Source organism: Lepisosteus platostomus, chromosome 12 (assembly GCF_059453375.1).
Source record: "Lepisosteus platostomus isolate fLepPlt1 chromosome 12, fLepPlt1.hap1, whole genome shotgun sequence".
Lineage (NCBI taxonomy): Eukaryota > Metazoa > Chordata > Actinopteri > Semionotiformes > Lepisosteidae > Lepisosteus > Lepisosteus platostomus.
The window spans coordinates 11,642,991-11,663,085 of NC_142622.1; the positions used below are offsets into that span (position 1 = coordinate 11,642,991).

Sequence of the window (20,095 nt, forward strand, 5' to 3'; positions counted from 1 at the left end):
TCCTGGCTCCTTAGTCACTAAAGATCCCATGGCAATCCCAGTGTTTTGGTTAAATTTCACACTGGGTGTCTACAATCTGGCGTCATGAAAATTCTTGCTTAATTCAGTTGGAGAAACAATTTCTGATTTCCTCATGTGATAAAAAAAGTACCAAATGCACACTTATTTCATGAAGAATTAAAGTCTGAAGTAATGGAAAATACGTGTTATTCAAGAAGCAAACTTTAAAAAGCCATGTGGTTGAAATAGAATGAACGGTAACAATGTTTCTGTGTTTCTGTGTAGTATAAAAATGGATTACTGAAAATGTATTATCATTGAGATTATTTAAAATCCCAATGATACGGAGACACCATGGTTTGGGGGATTTTACACAGATTGTATTTAGTGTTCTCTGTATTTCCAGGTACCTGTCATGACTGGAGGCTACGCTGTGATGCAGTGAACCTATATTACACTCTCTTTGGCCTCAGCAGACCTTCATGCTTGCCTCTGCCTGAGCTGGGGTTGGTTCTCAATCTGAAGGAAAAGAAAGCTGTTCTTAATCCCACCATCAAACCTGAGATAGCAGCTGGCAACCTGGAGCCAGGGAACAATACAAATATTCATGGACCCATCATGGGCTTCCCTAGCAGTGTAAGGACATGGTATTAATTATAAATCTCCATTGTCCATAAGCAGTATACTTTACAATTATGAACAGTAGCATGCTCTGTATCCACATGTGCACTTTTTGAAGACATTTTCATGCAAACATTTGGAATCAGTATCTGGGATATTAAGTCCAGAGTCTTATAATATTGACATACATTAGTCAATTTTTGACTGCAGTTTTGCTTTTTTATTAATTATTTATTAACATTGTCCTCATTCGTTAGGAATTTAACTCTCAGAATGCCTACAACTTCCCCCGTTGCTTGGTTTTCTATTGTTGAACTAATGACAAAGAGGAGGACAGTAACACCTAGTGGGTTTTCCTTTGTTTTTCACAGCAAGAGGATGAGCACCCAGCTATTGAACTGCCACTCAGTGCACCGACTCCTCCAGTCGGACAGGGGTTGAAGAGAAAAGCAGAGACACCTCTAGGATCCCCGCTGGAGCCTGGTCAGGTACTGGAGAAGGATGACGACAGCAGTAAAGTCAAATTAAAAATCAGAGTAAGGAGAATCTTCAGAAATGCAGACACATGATGTCATTCTGCTGGGTTAATACCCAGCACTGGGTCTCAGCAGACTTGTTGTACTTTTTATCTATAAATCAGAGACCTACAGAACAAATGGACTTCATTCTCAGTCATGTTCTAATTTTGTGAAGTATTACTTAAAGACATGGCATGTATCATTATTTTGACAGAGCCATTTTCTAGTGCTGATCATCTAAATCCAAATTTTCTCCATGTGTGTCTTTGCTTCATTTCACAGATGGCAGACATACAGAATATAAGAAATAATTAGAGACAGCGATCTTAGTTTCCATAAAGTACTTTATATAGAAAGATTTAGTTGATTTGATTTTCTAATTCAAATACAGGAAAATGTTAAAAATGTTTAAATTTGATATATATGCCAATTACTAACAGTTACTAAACCTGTTAAGCCCTAAGCATAAATAGCATAAAACTTACCTGAAAAGCGGTATGATAAGATCATAGTTGCATACCTGCAAGATCTAATAGAGAACTTGCAAAATGTCCTTGAATCTTTTTTACAGGTATTCTCCAGTGCTCAAACCCAGTTACAAGACAGAATTAAGATAAATCAGTTACGTAATCCACAGTTAATCAGCTTTTCCCAATTTAACCCTGATAAAAAAAAAAGATGAGTGTAAATAAAAATTAAGACTTTGTTTGGCCAAATTCGCCACTCCTCTCTTTAAAACTGAAGTGACAAATGAAGATACTCAAACCAGGAATGCTGTTGTTCCAGTTTTACTCAAAATCACAGAATCTGGAATATAAAACTTGATGACAGCATTAATAGTTTTGCACACAACTGGATTTCTGTGATATTCGTGGTGTATGAGCATAGTCCAACATCTGTTAAGGTTTCATAGACTTAATAAAAATCTTGTCTCACACGGATTAAAAGCATAATGAAAGCTGGGAATACAAGTGTTTCTTGCCACTTTCATGCCTCTCAGTATATCAGTGGCAGAATGTCAGATGTCATTGTTTTTGTGCAGCTTCTAGGCATTATTAGTGAATATATAGTAAACATTCCTCTGTAATTAAAAAAAAATTGAAATTTGAAAATAATTTTTTAAATCTCAGTTATTTAGTTCGCAGTTTATTTTCTCTCCATTTTATAAAATTTTAAATTGCAGGCTACAAACATGTCCCTTGCCTTTAAATCAGGTTTAAATTTGTTTAAATTTTCTGTTACTGGTAATATTTGTAACACTGGGCAGCTGATAATAGCTAACCTATGGATTTTTGGAAAGCAGGACTGGTTGTAAACATTTTTGCTGCTGTTTGTTGTGGTTCTTCATGTTTCCCTCTTGTTTGACATTTAAGAGAGTTGGAGTGATTTCATGATTTTATCATCCTTGCAAAAATTAGTGTGCTAAAATAGCTTTTCTTCTTAAGATATTTTCCTTAAAAATGATAAGTGGTGACTGATTTCTTCTTTTACAGTTCTCAAATTCGCAGGAGGAGGAAGATATTGATATGGATACAGTCCATGACAGCCAGGCTTTTATCTATCATCATTTAAATATGCTTGAAAGGCCATCTACACCAGGTAAGAGAAAACAAAGAAATGTGTACATTTATGGGCAAATAATTCTCCAAAAGTATTGGGACATCAAAGTCAGAACAGTGATTTTGCAATTTGTGTTTGTGATCATGGGAGATATATTAATAATAAACATAATACATGTTTTATTCTTGGGTAATTCCAAGCATTTGGTCATACTGGAAAAAAAACTTTGTGTCCAATCCAGAGTTTTCAAGTGACATATATATTGGGACATGTTTATGTTAAGTAAATTTCAAAGTGTCGAAGTTGGTATTAATTTAGGGTACTTCGTCTGCATGTTTGATTTGCCATTTTTACAGGACACCCAGTAATCACACTAGCCTGTTTTTGACAAAAGTACCTCTCTGTTGAAATCATTGTTCTCATGTGCCTGACACAGGGAAAGAACCACCTTGTGTGGAACAAACCATCCTGTCCATGCCAGCGACTCCCCTCTCCATGTTTGGCAAAGAAACCAATTCTTCCTCCAAGCACAGCGACCACCACCACCACCACCACCATCACCATGAGCACAAGAAGAAGAAGAAGAAGCACAAACACAAACACAAGCACAAGCACAAGCATGAGAGCAAGGACAAGGATAAGGACAAAGAGAAAGACAGGGAAAGGGACACCCATACCTTTATGAACAGCCCTGCTAGCGGTCGGTCAATATGCTCGCCTTCCCTCTCTGACTGAGTTCGCAGGGGAATCTCACAGTAGATCTTCCCTCTGTTGCCCTTGCAGGAAGTAGGTTTCACCAAGGGCTTCTGTGTTCTGATCGCCCTCGACCGAATGTTCAGATGGATGTGCTTCATTTAGGGCAATGAAACTCTGGTGATTCCTTCAGTTTTGCTTTATTTAATTTCTGACTGCACAAAGCAAATCATTTCCAACACAACTTCGCCCGTTTATGGGCACCCTGCTGGACATCGTGTTCACCATGAGGACCATTAAAGCTGATATAAATCTTATAACAGTTGAGAAATGGAAACGTTTGGCAACTAATTTTACTAGGGAACCTATTCCATTGGCAAAACCCAGCCACTTTCACTTTCAGACAGCTGCTTCCCTTTTCAGTCTTTTTTTAAACTTTCCCTCTACAGGGAGCTTTGAATCTTGGGAAAGTAATTTCATTTGGAAATTGAATAACAACTGCAGAGTATTTTTTTTAATTATTTTCATATATGTATTATTTTGTGTTGTCAGTGGTGTATCGTTAAGACAAATCCCTGGCCTCCATTGATATTTCAGCTACTCCAAAAGAAGTACATCTTTTCATTTTTAAAATTGGTAATTGTGTTAATGGACCTACATTTAAAATTAAATTAAAATAAGAGGCTTCTTATGTTTAGGCAGCTTTACTGTACCATGGTGGTTAACAGTTTGATTCTGGATATAACATGATGTTACTGATTTAAAGAAACTGTAGTGGTCACCTTAGCAGTATTCTCTGAAAAAATACAAGAACATGCTGTACCTGCAAATGCAATGTAGCATTGATAAAGGAGTCATTATCATTTTTCTACAGTTCTGTATGATATTTTGCAGCATTTTTGCAATGACGTAAAATTGGGAGCGTACCTTTTCCCCTTTTACTAAATCAAATTTCATTATAACCTTTTATGATATTGTTTGTCTTTTTTCATAGCCATGTCACTCTTTTTATTGTGTAAATTCATTTATGGTAAGTTTAGTAGTTTTACATTGCTTTGACCAAAATTGTCAGAAATAAAAAACTACCAAAGCAAACAAAGTTAATAATGTAAGTATTCTTCATTGCCACGTGTGTAACTTTTAACTAAAACCCGAAAAATCCAGTATCTTAACAAATAAAGCATTTAATAGTGTGTTCTTTGTTTTTTTCAAATGATCAAAAACATCTTTTAAAATGAAAACTATCAGATATCAGTTTTGCAGGATTTCAGAATATGTAAATTATTTCTGTACCAAGAAGTACCAGTTGACCAATCTAATATTGAGACACATCAGTGGGACACTCGGCCCTTAGCAGTGCAGTCCAGAGTGGAAGGAATTGATTCTACAGACTTAATGACAGTGCTTGATCAAGCCAGAGGCAACTGCATATTTCTACATGCTTTTAAAACTGTCAACCACAAAACTATTTTGGAAACTGGTATGGAATAGGGTGGTACGGTGGCGCAGTGGTCAGCATTGCTGCCTCACGTCTCTGGGACCCCGTGTTTCATTCCAGACCTGGGGTGCTGTCTGTGTGGAGTTTGCATGCCCCCCCCCAGCTCTGGGTTTCCTCCCACAGTCCACAAACATTATGGTAGGTGAATTGGTTTCTGGGAAAAACTGGCCCTGGTGCGACATGTGTGTCTGTGTATGCCCCAAGATGGACTGGCGTCCTGTATCCTGCCTTGCACCTCTTGCCTGCCAGGATAGGCTCTGACATTTCCACAATCCTGTATTGGATGAAGTGGTTAGAAGATGGATGGATGCTATCGGATACCAAATAAATAATAAATAATAAAATGAGCATTTCATAATATAATAATTGCTTGACAACTATGACCTATTAAACATGTAAACAAAATGTATAATTCTGTTTTGTCAACAAGCACAAGCATTGCATGTATGGGCTTAAGTATGTGTTTTACTACCTTGTGATTATGGGGTTTTCCATTTTGATTACATCAGTAATTAGGTAAATAATTTGATTAAATCAATAATTAAAAAAATGATTATAATGTAAATGCAATTGCAATTGATTTCTTGTCTTCATTCATATTTTCAAAAAAAAACTGAAGTTAAACAAATTAGGGGATAAAGTGTTTGAAAAAACCCAGACTTGCACATTTAATTAAAATAGGTGGAGAGACTTAATTCACATGCAAAATCAGTGCTTGTTGTTGTGCATTATCATGAGTTAAAGGCTCCATGTATGGATTGAAAACAGTTAAGCACTTCTACAGTTAGTAGAAAATAGCAGTCTTGTCATTTAAAATTAAAACTGCATCTCCTTGAATTGTATGAAATGGCAAGTACTGTAGATAAAACAAAAACTAGAACAATGCGCTTTTCAGTTTAAATTTGTCATGCAATGCAATTATATTGAAGCATTATCTCTTCCCTCTGAGCATAAATATTTATTATCGATACAGAAGGAATTCATAAGGTACCCCTGCTAAGGTTATTATGGAACTTACTGTATATGCTGCTTATGACTGTAGTGCATTTAAAATAGCATAAAATATTGTGGAACATGTTCTCACACAGGTGGCACAGTAGCATAGTGGTTAGCATTGCTGTCTCCTTATGCTGAGGTCCTGGGCTCAGTTTCAGACCTGGGGTACTATATGTGTGGAGTTTGTATGTTCTCCCTGTGTATGTGTGGGTTTCCTCGGGTGGGGGGGCTCAGGTTTCTTCCAAAAGTCTGAAAGCATACTGATAGGTTAATTGGCTTCTAGGAATATTATCTCTGGTGTGTGTCTGAGTGTGCCCTGTGATAGACTGGCGTCCCATCCAGTGTGTATCCCGCTTGGCACCCGTCCTGCGAGCCTGGATTGGATTGACCTATGGATTCTCTTACCCCTTCACCGACTATGGGAATATGTTAAGTATTGTCCCTCTTGTGCGTCTACCAAACCTCACTACTTGACACAGCTATATTCAGACATGAGAAGTACCCTGTTTTAAGAAAGGGGGCTGATACCTGGTCTCGCTCTAGGAAAATGACTGATGACACAGAAGAGTCCAAGTTTGTTTAAACACAAGAGCCCATTCAGCTGTGTTACTGTTGTGTGCAGATTTCTGCCTGGAGAATATGTTTCACACAACCCTAGTTTTGCATCTATGGCTTTTTAAAATTCAAACGTTTAAAAGAGGCAGATGTGACCTCTATTGCACATTAAGCACATTGTCATTTACTAGAAAATGTTCCCCGGATTTACAGGAAACAGTCTGTTTCTTGTAAGAGTGCTGAGTTGCTGTGAAGTATCCCCCCTCTGGTAGAAATGGCACTATATACACTATTTTGGTGCCAAGAATAATTTCCAGTGTAATGACCTACTTTCCCATTTTATATGCTAATGATGTTTTTGTGTTTTTTTCTGTTCACAACAGACATATTTTACATCACTTTGGTATACAGTATATATACAATATTAAGAAGAGGAAACAGAAGGGTTCAGAATACGAGCAAAAGTAATAGTTTGTTTTATTTTATTCAATTAAATTCTGAAATGACTTTAAGCCGGATTTGTACATGAAACACTTGTTGAAACCATCTGTAAACTCTCCAGCAAAACTACAGAATTCACCTACTTGAGAGAGAGGATTATGCACAATTACCAACATCTGACATATGTTCTCATCATGCATCTCTCAAAGGGGGTTTGCACTGCCCATAATACCACTCTGTGGCACAAATCAGCAAATGCTCTACTATTGCTAACTAAATCAAGGAACAAACATTACGAATTTCTCCATTGCATCAGGACACAAGACACTCGCTAGGACAGATATTTCATGCTTATTTCTGTGTTTTACAGATTAATTATGCACTTACATAAATTCACATGGGTTAATGGAGATCACATTCTTGTAGCGGAATCATGATGTCCAAAAACGCAAAACTGATATAATTGCCTGTGCTTTGGACAGAATTTTTTATTCAACTGGGAGTGTACAACACCGATCATGAATTACTCTACTAACGACTTTCTATACATACATACATGCATGTACACATGCATATGATTCAAATAGATGTCCCAACTACTGTCATTATTTTTATAATTGATAGTTTCATTTTTCCTAGCTTGTGTATGTAAATATGTCCTGAAAATACGTAAGAACTGGATTTAAATTCTGTATTATGTTTAAATCTAATGTAAACAGACTCATAAAATCAGTCATTAAGGGAACACTAATTATTGTTAAGCAGTTTGCGTTGGATATATGTTAACTACAGTATATCTTCACCAGTGAACATCTATGTTCAAGTACAGATTAGAGAGTAGTAATGTATTAATCTAGATCTGATTGTCTCCTTCGCCTGAAACGCCCTGAAATACATACAAATAAGCAAAACAAAAGGAACATTCTGATAATCACTGTCTTTTTCACATATAAATCACTACATAAACATTTCGCAGCATGTTCTATTTAAGAAGTAAGAGATCTATAGCTCGGCTTTTTTTTACCTTTCTGGAAAACATCTCTACTTAAAGGACATGTGCCAATAGAGCCATTGTCCCCAAGGACAGTTGTCACCATTACTTCATCTGCATTGGTTAACGCTGAAAGCAAACTGAATAATGCAAACAAACTGAAGCCCCCACACTTAGCGCACTGCACAAGCGAAAAGTCCAGGGAACTCCGATTCAATAAAGGGTCAGATCAGGAACAAACAACGTATTTTGAAACATGTTATTTGGAAAACTGGTACGGTAAGATTATGGCTCTCTTTCCCCCTTTTCTCACAGCAGACTTAAAATAAGCATTTATGAAACAGCATGTTGCGTTCGCGACTTGTTTAAGAGAAGTCTACAAACCCGAGTTTTAAAGTTTGACTAATTATGTTTACCTTCTAAAGCGTTTAACCACTCGAATGCTGCAGTCGAGCCTGACGACGACCGACCCACAGAAAAAAAAAAACAATGAAAGATCTGAGCGACGAGCATGTTTCGTTAACTCAGTGACCCTGGAAATACGTTTGTTAAAGCTGGGAAAATCTGGTTTAACAGCTGCTGCTTCACACTTTTTTTTATGCAATTCACTGCAACAGAGACCAAAAAAAAATCGATGCATTTCTAATGCTGGTTTGATATTCATCCTGTAAAGAGTCAGTGTTTTAAAGTAGGGTGGAGAAAAGCACGGAAGTGGGGATGTTTACATTTATGGGGTCCGTGTAGGCAGGTAGACCAGGATTTTTACGGTATTCATTTAAATTACGAGTTTAAACATATTGCAACAGAGATAAAAATATTAAATTAAAAGACTCTTTTTACACCCACCGCAGCCGTTTTTTTGTCTTCAGTTTGTAAATCTAGTGCGAAAGTCTGTCCTTATTCCTTTATTCTTGTGAATTTAACTAAAATGTCGGATTAGCCTACAGTATATAAAACATTTATCACAACGATAAAGTTTGGTGACCCTCTGTATATAAATTCAGATGTTTGAACAATTTAGTTGGGTCGACAACTGACCTTTCGGAGCTTGTTTACTTCAGGGTCTGTCCACAGGGCTGAGGGTAACTCCCCGACCACTGTATTCATTGTCTCTGACTAATGTGAAACAATCTATTTTCGATTTTATATTCACGTTTCTGTTGATTTTAGACAGCTTGATTTAGGTGCAAACTGGTATTAAATACAGCCCCACTTGTTCTTTTTGGTGGTCTTTATTTTTTTATCATTAGTGGTTAATTGGAATAGACAGAAACAGTATTTATATGTATATTTTTAATATGTATTTTATTGAGAACCTGATGCTCTCAGAAAAAACATATACTTCGTGCCATTTTAGTTATGCTTCAAAATATTTCTCACTTAAACATACCTTTTAATTTGTCTGTACAGTAAAATGATACAGGCTTTACTACACACGAATCCGGTGGTTAACAGTCTTTTACTTTTAAACCATGTCCCAGATTAATTTCATCCAATCAAATTTCTGACTTCCTTTTGGGAATAAAATGAAATTACCTTCTGGACAAATCAAAGACGCCTGACAAGATGACCAGGTGGGGGATCTGTTGTAATTACAAAAATCAGCCGGCAGCAACAGCGCTTTGCACTTGCCCTCATAGCAGAAGTGCATGCAACACGCTTTAACAAACCTGTCAAAATGCGAAAACGCAATATTGTCATGAAACAGGTAGGACTGACATAAAAAATATTTTCGTGGAGAATTATTCAAGTTTGTTTCTAACTTCTGCACTGGATTATTTTAAATGAAAATAACACCAAGAACCGCTTTTCTGTTCATTCAGTTCCTGAATAGATTTACCTGAAAGTAGTCATTAGGGTTATTGGTATTTTTATATGTCATAAATAACACGCTCAAATCAGCTGCGAAGGGGTTTGTGTAACTGGTTCTTTTTTTTTTCTTTTCCTCAGGTACTGTGTGTCTTCTCCCTTGTTCTTGGAGCCAACGTTGGTCTGGGATATGTTTATAGTCGCCAGCGACGATCGGGGGAATGGGATGAGGGACCACCAGACCCCGAATCTAGTAAGTGAAAATCTGTGAAATTATTATTATAAGATTTCTTTGTTTCCCCCCAGTCAGTGCCTTCTAGATCGTTTCATCTTTGTGATTGTCTGTAGTTCTATGCGGTATCTCTTGACGCTGCCCTTGGTGAAAACTGACAAACACAACGGGATGTTTCCTTTCTAATCTCAGTTTACGTCCGATCCATTTATCGGGGGGTTCTCCAATGTGCAGAAAAGCGGACCCATTAACAACTCTTTCTGTGTTCCCCATGTTGCTGTGCTGTGCATTATGAAAGCAGGCTACAGACGCACGTGGAATACGAATACTCCTAGGCTTCAGTGAAAGACTTCTTTTATGGAAGCCATTAAATACGGAATTGCGCGACGGAAAAACATAGTTTAAGCAAACATATAATGTAAATTAGAAGCGTAAAAGCTTGAGAGATAAACAGTTATATGAGTAACGGTAGGCAAAATAAAAAAATGAAAACTGTAAATAAGCCTTTTATTTTTTGGTTCACAAAAAACTAGTCACACGGTAGTGTATTTTGGAAGCCTTCTATGTATATTGGCTGGAAAGTAAACTCTTTGGTCGACTATACTGATGCCACTTTAAACACGTCAAAAGTTTATAGAAAAATGCAGATCACTGACTGTAGGTCTGGTTGGCTTTAATCAGCAAATTGTATTTTGTTATTCCGTTTTCTACATGCATATTTAGATAGACATGTAGCAATGGTGTACAGTGTTGTTGGTCATTTTGTACACATCAACACACTGTACTATACATATATAACTATCATCACTTTGCTTCCTTTAGTATTTTAATTTCAGTTAAGGACCATCTGAAGGTATTATAGATGGAAAAGGTCATGAACAAACACAGATAAAGCCTATATCTACTTCTGTTTCGTGCTGTACATTTAAACATACATTCACTGCACAACCTTGTTTATAGAGGTGATATACTGTGTCCAAGGTCACACTTAGTAATATTACAATGTAAACTAAGACTCGTTTTGTGGGGAGGTGCTGAATAAGCTTTAATGGGCTCTCTGTGATGACCAGTTGGATTCAGCTGAAAAAGGTACTGATGACAAACTCTGTAGCCTTGTTCCAGGCTTTGCAGTGATTTTTTTCTCTTTAAGCGTTTTTGCCCTGTAGCAGTTATACCAGACAAATCCTGCTGAAACTATCAGATGGCAGTTTCCCAGATACACTTTTCCAGCTGCAGTTTGCAGTCTGTGCTAAGACGGTGGCCTCCAGCAGATGTTTAAGTGTTGTTACTGGTGATAGCTCTTTCAGATTCCCCGTGGGTAAGCACCTCGGGATCATGCAAAGGAAGATGCTTTGAACTACAAGAAGCTGAACCTCCTGGCTGCCGCTGTGACAACTTATGCAAAACCTACAACAGCTGTTGCACTGATTTTGATGATCTTTGCTTAAGGACAGGTAACTAACTGTGAAGCCCGTGTCTGTTCTCTTCCAGTTGGTTATTGTTTTTTCTACTTTCTGCTGGTAATGGCAGGGCAATCAGTTCCCAGAGTTCATTTTCCAGTCCAGATTTTATTTTCAGCCCAACCTGTTGTTTTCTTTTCGTGATCTGGTTGGGTTAATTTAACCACTGTTTATAGGAGAAACGTTTCTCCTATTTTGTTCTTGCTAGAGATGAATTGGGCGATTTTTTTTTTTGCATGGTTAGAGCTAAATCATGTGTCTAATCTGTTGAATTCATATTTCTGTTTATTTGCAGATTAAAACATCAAGCTGCAGCTCATTTTTTGCTATGTTGCCACAACTTACTCTTTTAATAAAACCTGTATGTGCTTAATCTTTGTGAAGTAATTGGGGTGGTACAATGCTTTATGGACTGTTTTCCTTTTCTCCTTATACTGAATATTTGGTATTTGATTTTAGCTCAAGGCTTTGAATGCAGTAAAGAGCGCTGTGGAGAGACGCGCAATGAAGAAAACGCCTGTCATTGTTCTGAGGACTGCCTGGCCAAAGGCGACTGCTGCACCAACTACAAGGCACTTTGCAAAGGTCTGAGGCTCTCTTCTCGGTTATCTTCTCATAAAGTCTGACGGAAAACAAAATCGGTGTTTATCATTCCCACTTCTCCTGAGTTTTATCTATTTCAAACATACTTAAATAATCCTGAAGGTTTATAACCTTGCTCTTGACTGGAATTGATGAAACCTGTTTAACCTTTGAAAATGAGCGCAAGTCCTTTTTATCATTGGAAAGGGAGGGAACTTCCAGTTAGGTCTTGGATCTTGACCTGAGGTCATCTCTGAGATTTTCTGTCTTCAAAGAGCTGTTTTTGGGGGGGTGGATTTGGTAGGCATCTATACATTATTTTCCTTAATTGTTGTTTAATGTATGCAGAAGTATCCCAATCTTTTTTGCTCAGTGTGGTGAGTTTATTGATTTTTTTTGTTTTAAATCATGAATTGGATTTTTCCTTGAAACTGTGTAGTGCTCTCCACGTGGCAGCACTGGTGTGAGTGACTGATGTGGGTTTCTCTGTGTCAGGGGAAACTCCATGGGTGCAGGATGAATGCGAGGAGATCAAAACCCCAGAATGTCCTGCTGGGTGAGTCACACGACGTCCCTTCACCGCAGCGCTTTGGTTTATCTTTTTTGTTAGCAACTATGAGGAGTCTGTAACATGAGTTCGGGAGGAGTGACCTCCAGCCAAATTCCCCTTCATCCCTTTTCCTCTTAGGGATAGAAGCCCCTTTCTTTCTTCTTCCTCCTTTCTGCATCCTTCCTCCGCTCCATCTCCACCTCGGCGCTCCCACCGGTTCATTTCACTCTGCATGGGGGTCCGAACTTCCTCGACCTATGGCTGAGTGGGTGGCCCTCAGCCAAGCGTGTTAAGCCAAAACTCTTTGTTCCGTAACTCATCCATCTATATTCAGCATGTTTTTTTTTCTGCTATGGTGTAGTTGTTCCTCATGAACAGCCATGGTGATCTGAATTATATGACCCCAAAAACCCATGCGAGCCAGGTATATAGAAGAGCTGTCGTTCTGTTTTGTTTTTTTAATCTAAAGACCTGCATAGTTCTTGTAATTTAGCCCTCCTGTCAGTGATAATGGTATTTTGGGATTTGAATGAGGAGGTTAGTGATGTGTCACACTTTTCTTGGCTTCCCTGTGTCACTTAAAAGTGAAAGTTTGAAATTATCCCCAGTTGAGTGACTCCCTCTAAGAAGATTTGTAAAACTATTGGCCATTTAAAGTGGAGAGCGACCCTGCCCCATCAGTTCTATGTCTCGGAAATGTTAAATTCATTATGAATTAGGCATCTAGAAATAGAAAATGAAATTTCTAAGAAGCTCCTTTTTCTTGTGTGTCTGGATGGACTAGTCAGTCATGCTGTAATATGTTATGACTTTTACCTTTACCTTGGTGACAGTGTTTGTGCTTAGGTGTAGGAAAGGAATACATTAAATGCATCTCCTGTCTGCTAATTGTAATTCTTTCAGAGAATACCTAATATGTACCTTGGTTATGCTTCATAGTAGTCATTTCACTGTCAAATGCATTATGAAATGTTTGGATTCTACTTCTGTTGAGAGCAGTATAAATTTTGTTGCATATTGTTTCTATAAATTTCATTTATTGTTACATTTTACAAAAATACATTTTTTCATGTAGTGAAAATCTGGATTTTTAAGAAATTTTGTTTTGCACTTTATCTGTGATGTATGTTTGCATGCAACTTTTGATAATGTTCATTGCTGTTTCTGAACTTGTTACATTTTAACCATCTGATTCTTGGACCTCAAACAAATTTTCTTTCTGCCTGTGTGGGAAGAGGCAGGCGTAGGTGGATTTAACAGTTACTAGTGACCTCTGCTTGTCTTGCTTTAAAACATTTCTACTTTTCTTTGTGAATATTCATTCTATTAACAAATCTTTAATCATTTTATAGCTAGACGTTTCTCAATAATGACAGTCCCTGTTTATTTACTTGTTTGTGGGATGTACATTGTCTGTAAGAATAGATTTATAAATATACCTGCAGTAATTGAAGTGCTTTTGAAGACCATCTAAGTTTAAAATTGCCACCTGTACTGGTATGTCACCAGTTAAAATTCATATGCTGTTTATAGGCAGAATGTCGTGAAGGATTCACTTTACTGCTGGTGATAATTTTAACCAAATGAAGCACCACTGAATTATGTCATTTTAATCAGGACCCTCTTTGTTTTTAGCATTTAATTTTTGTGTCAAATATACAGACTATATACATGTATGCGGTCTCAAAATCAAAAGAAAATTATTTGAGGTGAAATGCCAGTTTTGCTGATTGCTGACTGTCCTGCATTAGTCACTGTTTTCATTTAAAATATTGTATTTCAGGGTGCCAGTAACCATATTTCCAAAAGGCTAAAATCAAAAGAGTGAAGTAAATGGGGGCGGGGGAGGAATAGGGAAGTTTTTAAAAGAAATTCCCCCTATGTTTTACTGATTTTTAACTGCTGGTGTTTTTCTCGGTTCAGTTTTGTTCGTCCTCCTCTGATCCTGGTCTCTGTGGATGGCTTCCGAGCCTCTTATATGAAGAAGGGAAACACCGTCATCCCCAACATCGATAAACTGAGTAAGATTATTCAAGAGCTGGAAAGACTCGCCAGGTTTCTGTAAAATCTCTGTTAAAAGCAGCAATTTGAACAAAAATTGTAGGCCTTGAAATTGTTACAGTCCAGTATTTTGTATCAAGCAGTTTGTGTTTTAACATGAATTGTTAAACACTATTTAAAATATCTGGGGGAAAAAAGTTTTGAAGAAATTAAATGTTCTTACATTCGAGTATTATGAAAAGAAAATGTTTTTTTTTTCTAGGAACATGTGGTACTCATGCGCCCTATATGAGACCAATGTACCCCACAAAAACCTATCCCAACTTATATACTCTTGCAACGGTAAGTGCTTTTGTAAAGAGTCTATACGCAGTTTCTTTTCTCCTGTAAATGCAGAGCTGTTTCCTTGTTTTCTTTCATTGGGTTCTTCCAGTAAGTTTGTCTCCTGCACTGCCCGTTGTGTCAGGATAAATCTTTTTAGCTGATTTCAAGAAATATCTTGTTAGTATCTGAAATATAAAGCTTAGGTCTTTGTATTTTGAAGGGCCTTTATCCTGAATCCCATGGAATTATTGGCAACTCCATGCATGACCCTGTGTTTGATGCCAACTTTAACTTTAGAGGTCGAGAGAAACTGAATCATCGCTGGTGGGGAGGTCAACCAGTAAGTTTTGTTCCTTTCTTTAAATGGCCCTGAGCCATTACAGAAAAGAAGCCTTGCACATCTGTGAACAATTTGTACTGAAATTGCCTGACAGCTGGCTCTGCTGCAGTGTCTTTAATGTAACTTTGTTTGAATTGGCTGTGCATGAGAAAATAATAAACTATTGCATTTATAAATGAGAATTTAAGAGATAACTTTAGTAGATAATAAATGAAGCATCAGCATAAACTGCCTGCTGATGATTTAGCTGTGCTTGTGGTTTGCAGTTTTTGCATACAGAAGGATTACATTCACTAGATTTAAGCAGTGTAAGCAAAATTAGTTTTCCAAATTTGTGACTGTATTTGTACACTGTTATTAGGAACTAGAACGAGAATAATGATTCTAGTATCTTCAATTGCAGCATACATTGAATTAATTGTAGTTCAAATGCATATGTAATGTATCGTCATACTGTGCATTTTTTTGTGAGAAAATACCCTTGTATTTATGCTTTGAAGTAGCTGCTTTATTAGATTTTCAACTTTTTTTTTTGCAGAATGTTTCCCTTTGACTATGGCGTCTGCTTGTGTTTGAATGATTATGGTTCTTTTTAGATCTGGATCACTTCAGTCAAGCAAGGGGTAAAGGCTGGCACTTTCTTCTGGCCTGTGTGAGTCACCAAGTTCTTGTCAAGTGTTTTTCTTATCAAGGTTACAATTAATTCCTTGAATGGAATTGTTTTATGTAGCCTGTGTTCTGAACATCATCATTATCTTTAAATGCTTTAAAGAGAATTTAAAATAACAGCCCGTTGCTTTCCCATTTTGAGATTGACTTGAAAATAAGAGAGGAGAACTTGAAGCTAGAAAAATGTGTGAGGTGGAATTAACATTTGTATGTGTGGGGTGTGTCTCTGAACTCAGCAGTAAGATGCCTCTTGAATTATAGAATGATGGTAATTTAAAATTTGTGTTAGCAATGCAAGTTATAGTGGCTTTTTTATTTACAAATGGTTATGTGACGGGAAGAAGGGGATTTGAGACGCTATTGACCTAGTTTCAGGGAGGGCTTCCGAAGTAACAAGGAAGGTGGCTCCCCACAGAGATTTTGTCAGTTAGGCCTCACTGCTGGACTGAGAGAACATGTGACAGACATGTGTGCCAGTTGAACTTGCAGCTGCTAGCACCCCATGATTTGGAAAGTGATGTTGTGAGAGGCCTAGAGTTTCAAAGGGTTGGAAAAGGGGAAGATCTGACAAATCCTTTCTCTTCAACCTCTGAGGTTCATTGTAATTTCCTTAATCAAACTGACTTCAAGGTTTCTGTTACAGAATGTTTGCCCTTTTAAAATTGAAGGCTTAGGATTGATTCATTAAAAGGGTACTGTCACCTCATTTCACTTTGGAAAAACAAGAAAGGAAGGTTTTAAATAAGAGTAAGAAAGCCTTTGGATGTGTAATTAACCACAGTTTGTCTTGAGAAGCTTATTAAAGTTCAAACATTGTAAAACTACAGGGAAACAAAATTGCTCAAGAATCACGAGACGTGCATCATTGGTCTTTTTAGTTGCTGGGTCTTTAATTTGGTTGGAAAAAAAATCATTTGTAAAATGGAAATCGTGCTTGGAACAAATGTATGACTTTGACATGTTAATATTAAATGCCAAGTATTTGAAATAGAATAAAAAGAATAAGGGAAAAGTGTTTTCTTTAAAGCTTTGATATCAAGTACATTGGAAGATCTAATTGAAGCTGTTCTCTTAAAAGCTTAGAATAGTCTGTACTTCTTTGAAGTGCCATTGAAACATTTACCAGTATTTTATGGGTAATTAGATTTTTGTGGTCAATTACAAAACAAATATAAATGTTACATGAGAAGGGTATCTTCAAAATTTGGGATTCTCTTCTTGCAGTTTAGTGTTTTTTATTAGTTTAGTGTTAATTTCCACCATTGACAAAAATATGAAGTGCCTTTCTTTTGTTGTTGCAGAGTAATTCCTTTGGAACGGAGAGTACTGACTATTCTGCACTGGCTCCACCTTCCTGATAATGAAAGGTGATCATTTCTTTTTGCTGTCAAAAAACATATCTTGTAAAGTTTGTCTACAGTTTTAAACTGAACATTTTTAAAGAGGAACATGAAAATATATGTGAATATCTTTACTTGAATTTCATTTTTTCTCGTTAAAGGGTGTTATATTCTTAGGAATAAGCTAGGTTAACCACCCGCTTTCTGCAGCATCTGCTACTGTGGATCATTTTCTGTGTTTAGTCTTACCGATAAGATAAAAATCTCAATTTGAATTGTACACTTCAGAGATTACAGAGTATTTTTGCCATGTTTAGTTGTATTTCATTTAATTGTATTCTGTTGGTGGCGTGTTAGCATCACAGGTTATATTGTCATATTCTCTTCAAATGTATTATTTTCACATTTATTTATCTTCAAATAACTAAAAATTCAGATATTTTAGTCTTGTGTAAAGTGAAGATGTTTGCTTCCCCAACTGGGCCATCTGTTAGTTTTAGGTCAGTTGTTAATATGAGTTTAAATCTAATCAAACAATCCCACAGAAAGTATTATATAGGATAAGGAATGTCAGCCAATACATAACGTAATGATATGAATGATTTAAGCTTTCTTTTTATTGGTCTCATAGTTCCCTTCACAAGAGCAGGAGGTAACTAATGCAGATTTATATTAAATGGGAAATCACCCCCTCCTTAATAATTTCCATCATTCCGTTTTTTAACTCCGTTCTCCTTTGTGTTGTTTCTGTAGTATAGGAGTTGAATTGTGTACTGGTGTACATTGACTGCCTGTAGCTGGGGCCATGCTGTTTGTGAGATTGGCGGGTTCATTTATGGATTTTTCTTATAAAGGCTTGGGATCTTCAATGAAGCCTAATGAAAGATAATTACAGCTCAGTCAGTAGAATCTGTCTGTGACAGGTTGTTAAAGTAAAGATACTTTCCTTGAACTGTTATATAAAAGGATTTATAAAGTAAATACTGCAAGTGTTATACTTAATGAAACAATATGTCATGTGTAATTTCAGGCCATATGTCTATGCTTTCCACTCTGAGCAACCAGATATCTTTGGCCACAGACTCGGACCTTTAAGCAGTGAGGTGAGATTTTTAATTTAAGAAGAGCAGGGGAGGAAAAAAAACTGAACGTCCTCCTGATGTTCAGGCCTCCCATATGTGAAACAACTGCTGCACACTGCGCTAATGCAGAGCAGATGTGTTTAATAGAAAACAGCTTTCTGTGTTCAAGAAGGGTCTGTATTCGATTTCCTAAGCTCAAGGCTGGAAAGTCAAAAGAAAACAGTTGAAAAAACAAACTTCAGGAGGATCAAGAGCTATGTTCAATGAAGGAAAACACTGTACAACTAATTTTTTATGTAAAAATCATTCTAGCATGCTGTTCTTTGGGCTCTGTTTGAGCTTTAAGTTCTTTAATGCTAAGAATTGAGCTGAAGCTCCTGAAAATCAAACCTCTAAAATTTAATACCATATAGATACACAGCACTTTTGCATTCAGATGTTTGCTCATATAATGCATACCCCTCAATGCTGACAATCAGTACTGTTGCAATTAACACTCAGTAATAAAATGGTCAAGATGTGAGAAAATCTTGTACTCTCCTACATCCAGAAATATTCTGTGGACAGCAAAGACTTTTCATAAGTATTTGCACAAGGAGAACACATCTGAAAATGTACTCCCCAAGACATGCTTAATTACATTGAGTCTCTTAGGGTGGTACAGTACTGTGAAGAGTCACACTGCTGTGTTCTTCAGTGCTCACTTCCAGCCTGGGACACCTAGTGTGTTTTCTCCCAATGTTTGTTTGCACTAGGTGCTCCAGTTCTTTCCCCTCAGCCCAGAGGCATGCTGGGTAGGATAATTGGAATGTCTAGTGCCTCTCTACCGATACTCAGTATCAATTGACATTCAACATTTTAGATGTTTGTATGAAGCTACAGCTTAGCTACTACTTTCCCATCAGATCTCCTAAGGTTTAAGAAGCTAAACCAGGTTGAGCCTGGTCACTATGGGAATGGAAGAACTCCAGAGAAAACTAGGCTTCTGATGTAAGGGGTATTGGTAGACCTGTAGGTGGCGCTATTCCCTTTGGCTCAGAATTTACAAATCAATATCCCAGTATGGTGGCGATGGTCCCAAGCTGTAAGGCAATACTGTCCTATGGAAGAGATGTTAAGACAAGATCCAGACTATTTGATCCCATGCACTTTTTCGTAATAGAAGGGCTGTAACCCCGTTCTTCTAGGTAAATTCTGCTCTGGGCTTGTACAACGTAGTCTCCCTGAAGTTTGATTGGTAAAGTCTCACTTTTCCATTGCATCTTCTTTGTAGTACAGCTGCTGGGACAGATGAGTGCAGCTGCATGTCACCCAAGTGGGTGCTGCACTTCAGTGGTGGATGAAGTGGATTCTCTAAACTTTGCAGATGAGATCTATTCTCTAAATTCAAGGAATTATTAGTACAATTATTTATAGTAAATTCATGGGTAAATAAAGTAACGTCAGTCCAAAGAGCACTTATACTTATTTGCTTATTTTATTTAACTTATTTTACTTAAACTTATTACTATTACTTAATACATGTAAGTATGGTGTAATATTTAAAATAAGGTACATTCATTAAATATTACTCTTTATCCTTCTGACATTTGTTTGTTCAGCTGTCTTTTTTGACATTTCCTGCCTTGAGGTTAGAAAATGAATTGCAGACCCTGAACAGGAAAAGCTGTTTTCTATAAAATGCTTCTTGTGTGCGCTTGTGTCTGTACACTGCGATAGACTGGCATCCCAACCAGGGTCCTGTCTTGTATCCTGGTTCTAATAATCTGAGGTGAAACAACCTTACCGTGAATAAATTGCTCTCTGCTAATGGATGAATGGCAGACTGTGCTA

General features: G+C 37.1%; 2 protein-coding genes across 8 annotated transcripts in view; both read left to right on the plus strand.

The window, feature by feature from the left end:
- The window catches only part of taf2 (TAF2 RNA polymerase II, TATA box binding protein (TBP)-associated factor), a 30,038-nt gene extending 25,547 nt beyond the window's left edge, over positions 1-4,491 (plus strand). For 2 of the 3 annotated variants that reach the window (XM_088600977.1, XM_088600979.1), the window contains 4 exons: positions 407-636; positions 993-1,157; positions 2,633-2,738; positions 3,136-4,491. In XM_088600977.1, coding sequence (XP_088457103.1) covers positions 407-636; positions 993-1,157; positions 2,633-2,738; positions 3,136-3,434 — 800 coding nt within the window. In that variant the 3' untranslated portion in view covers positions 3,435-4,491. The remainder of the gene's footprint in view (positions 1-406; positions 637-992; positions 1,158-2,632; positions 2,739-3,135) is intronic. The other variant, XM_088600978.1, reaches the window with a different exon arrangement.
- Positions 4,492-7,994: 3,503 nt separating this feature from the next.
- The window catches only part of enpp2 (ectonucleotide pyrophosphatase/phosphodiesterase 2), a 29,382-nt gene continuing 17,281 nt past the window's right edge, over positions 7,995-20,095 (plus strand). For 3 of the 5 annotated variants that reach the window (XM_088600982.1, XM_088600983.1, XM_088600984.1), the window contains exons 1-11: positions 9,429-9,581; positions 9,824-9,935; positions 11,213-11,368; positions 11,834-11,959; positions 12,452-12,512; positions 14,430-14,527; positions 14,770-14,849; positions 15,052-15,171; positions 15,768-15,823; positions 17,142-17,207; positions 18,211-18,283. In XM_088600982.1, the coding sequence (XP_088457108.1) occupies positions 9,552-9,581; positions 9,824-9,935; positions 11,213-11,368; positions 11,834-11,959; positions 12,452-12,512; positions 14,430-14,527; positions 14,770-14,849; positions 15,052-15,171; positions 15,768-15,823; positions 17,142-17,207; positions 18,211-18,283 (978 nt within the window). In that variant the 5' untranslated portion in view covers positions 9,429-9,551. Of the gene's footprint in view, positions 8,148-9,427; positions 9,582-9,823; positions 9,936-11,212; positions 11,369-11,833; positions 11,960-12,451; positions 12,513-14,429; positions 14,528-14,769; positions 14,850-15,051; positions 15,172-15,767; positions 15,824-17,141; positions 17,208-18,210; positions 18,284-20,095 lie in introns of those variants that run through there. The other 2 variants (XM_088600981.1, XM_088600980.1) reach the window with 2 other exon arrangements.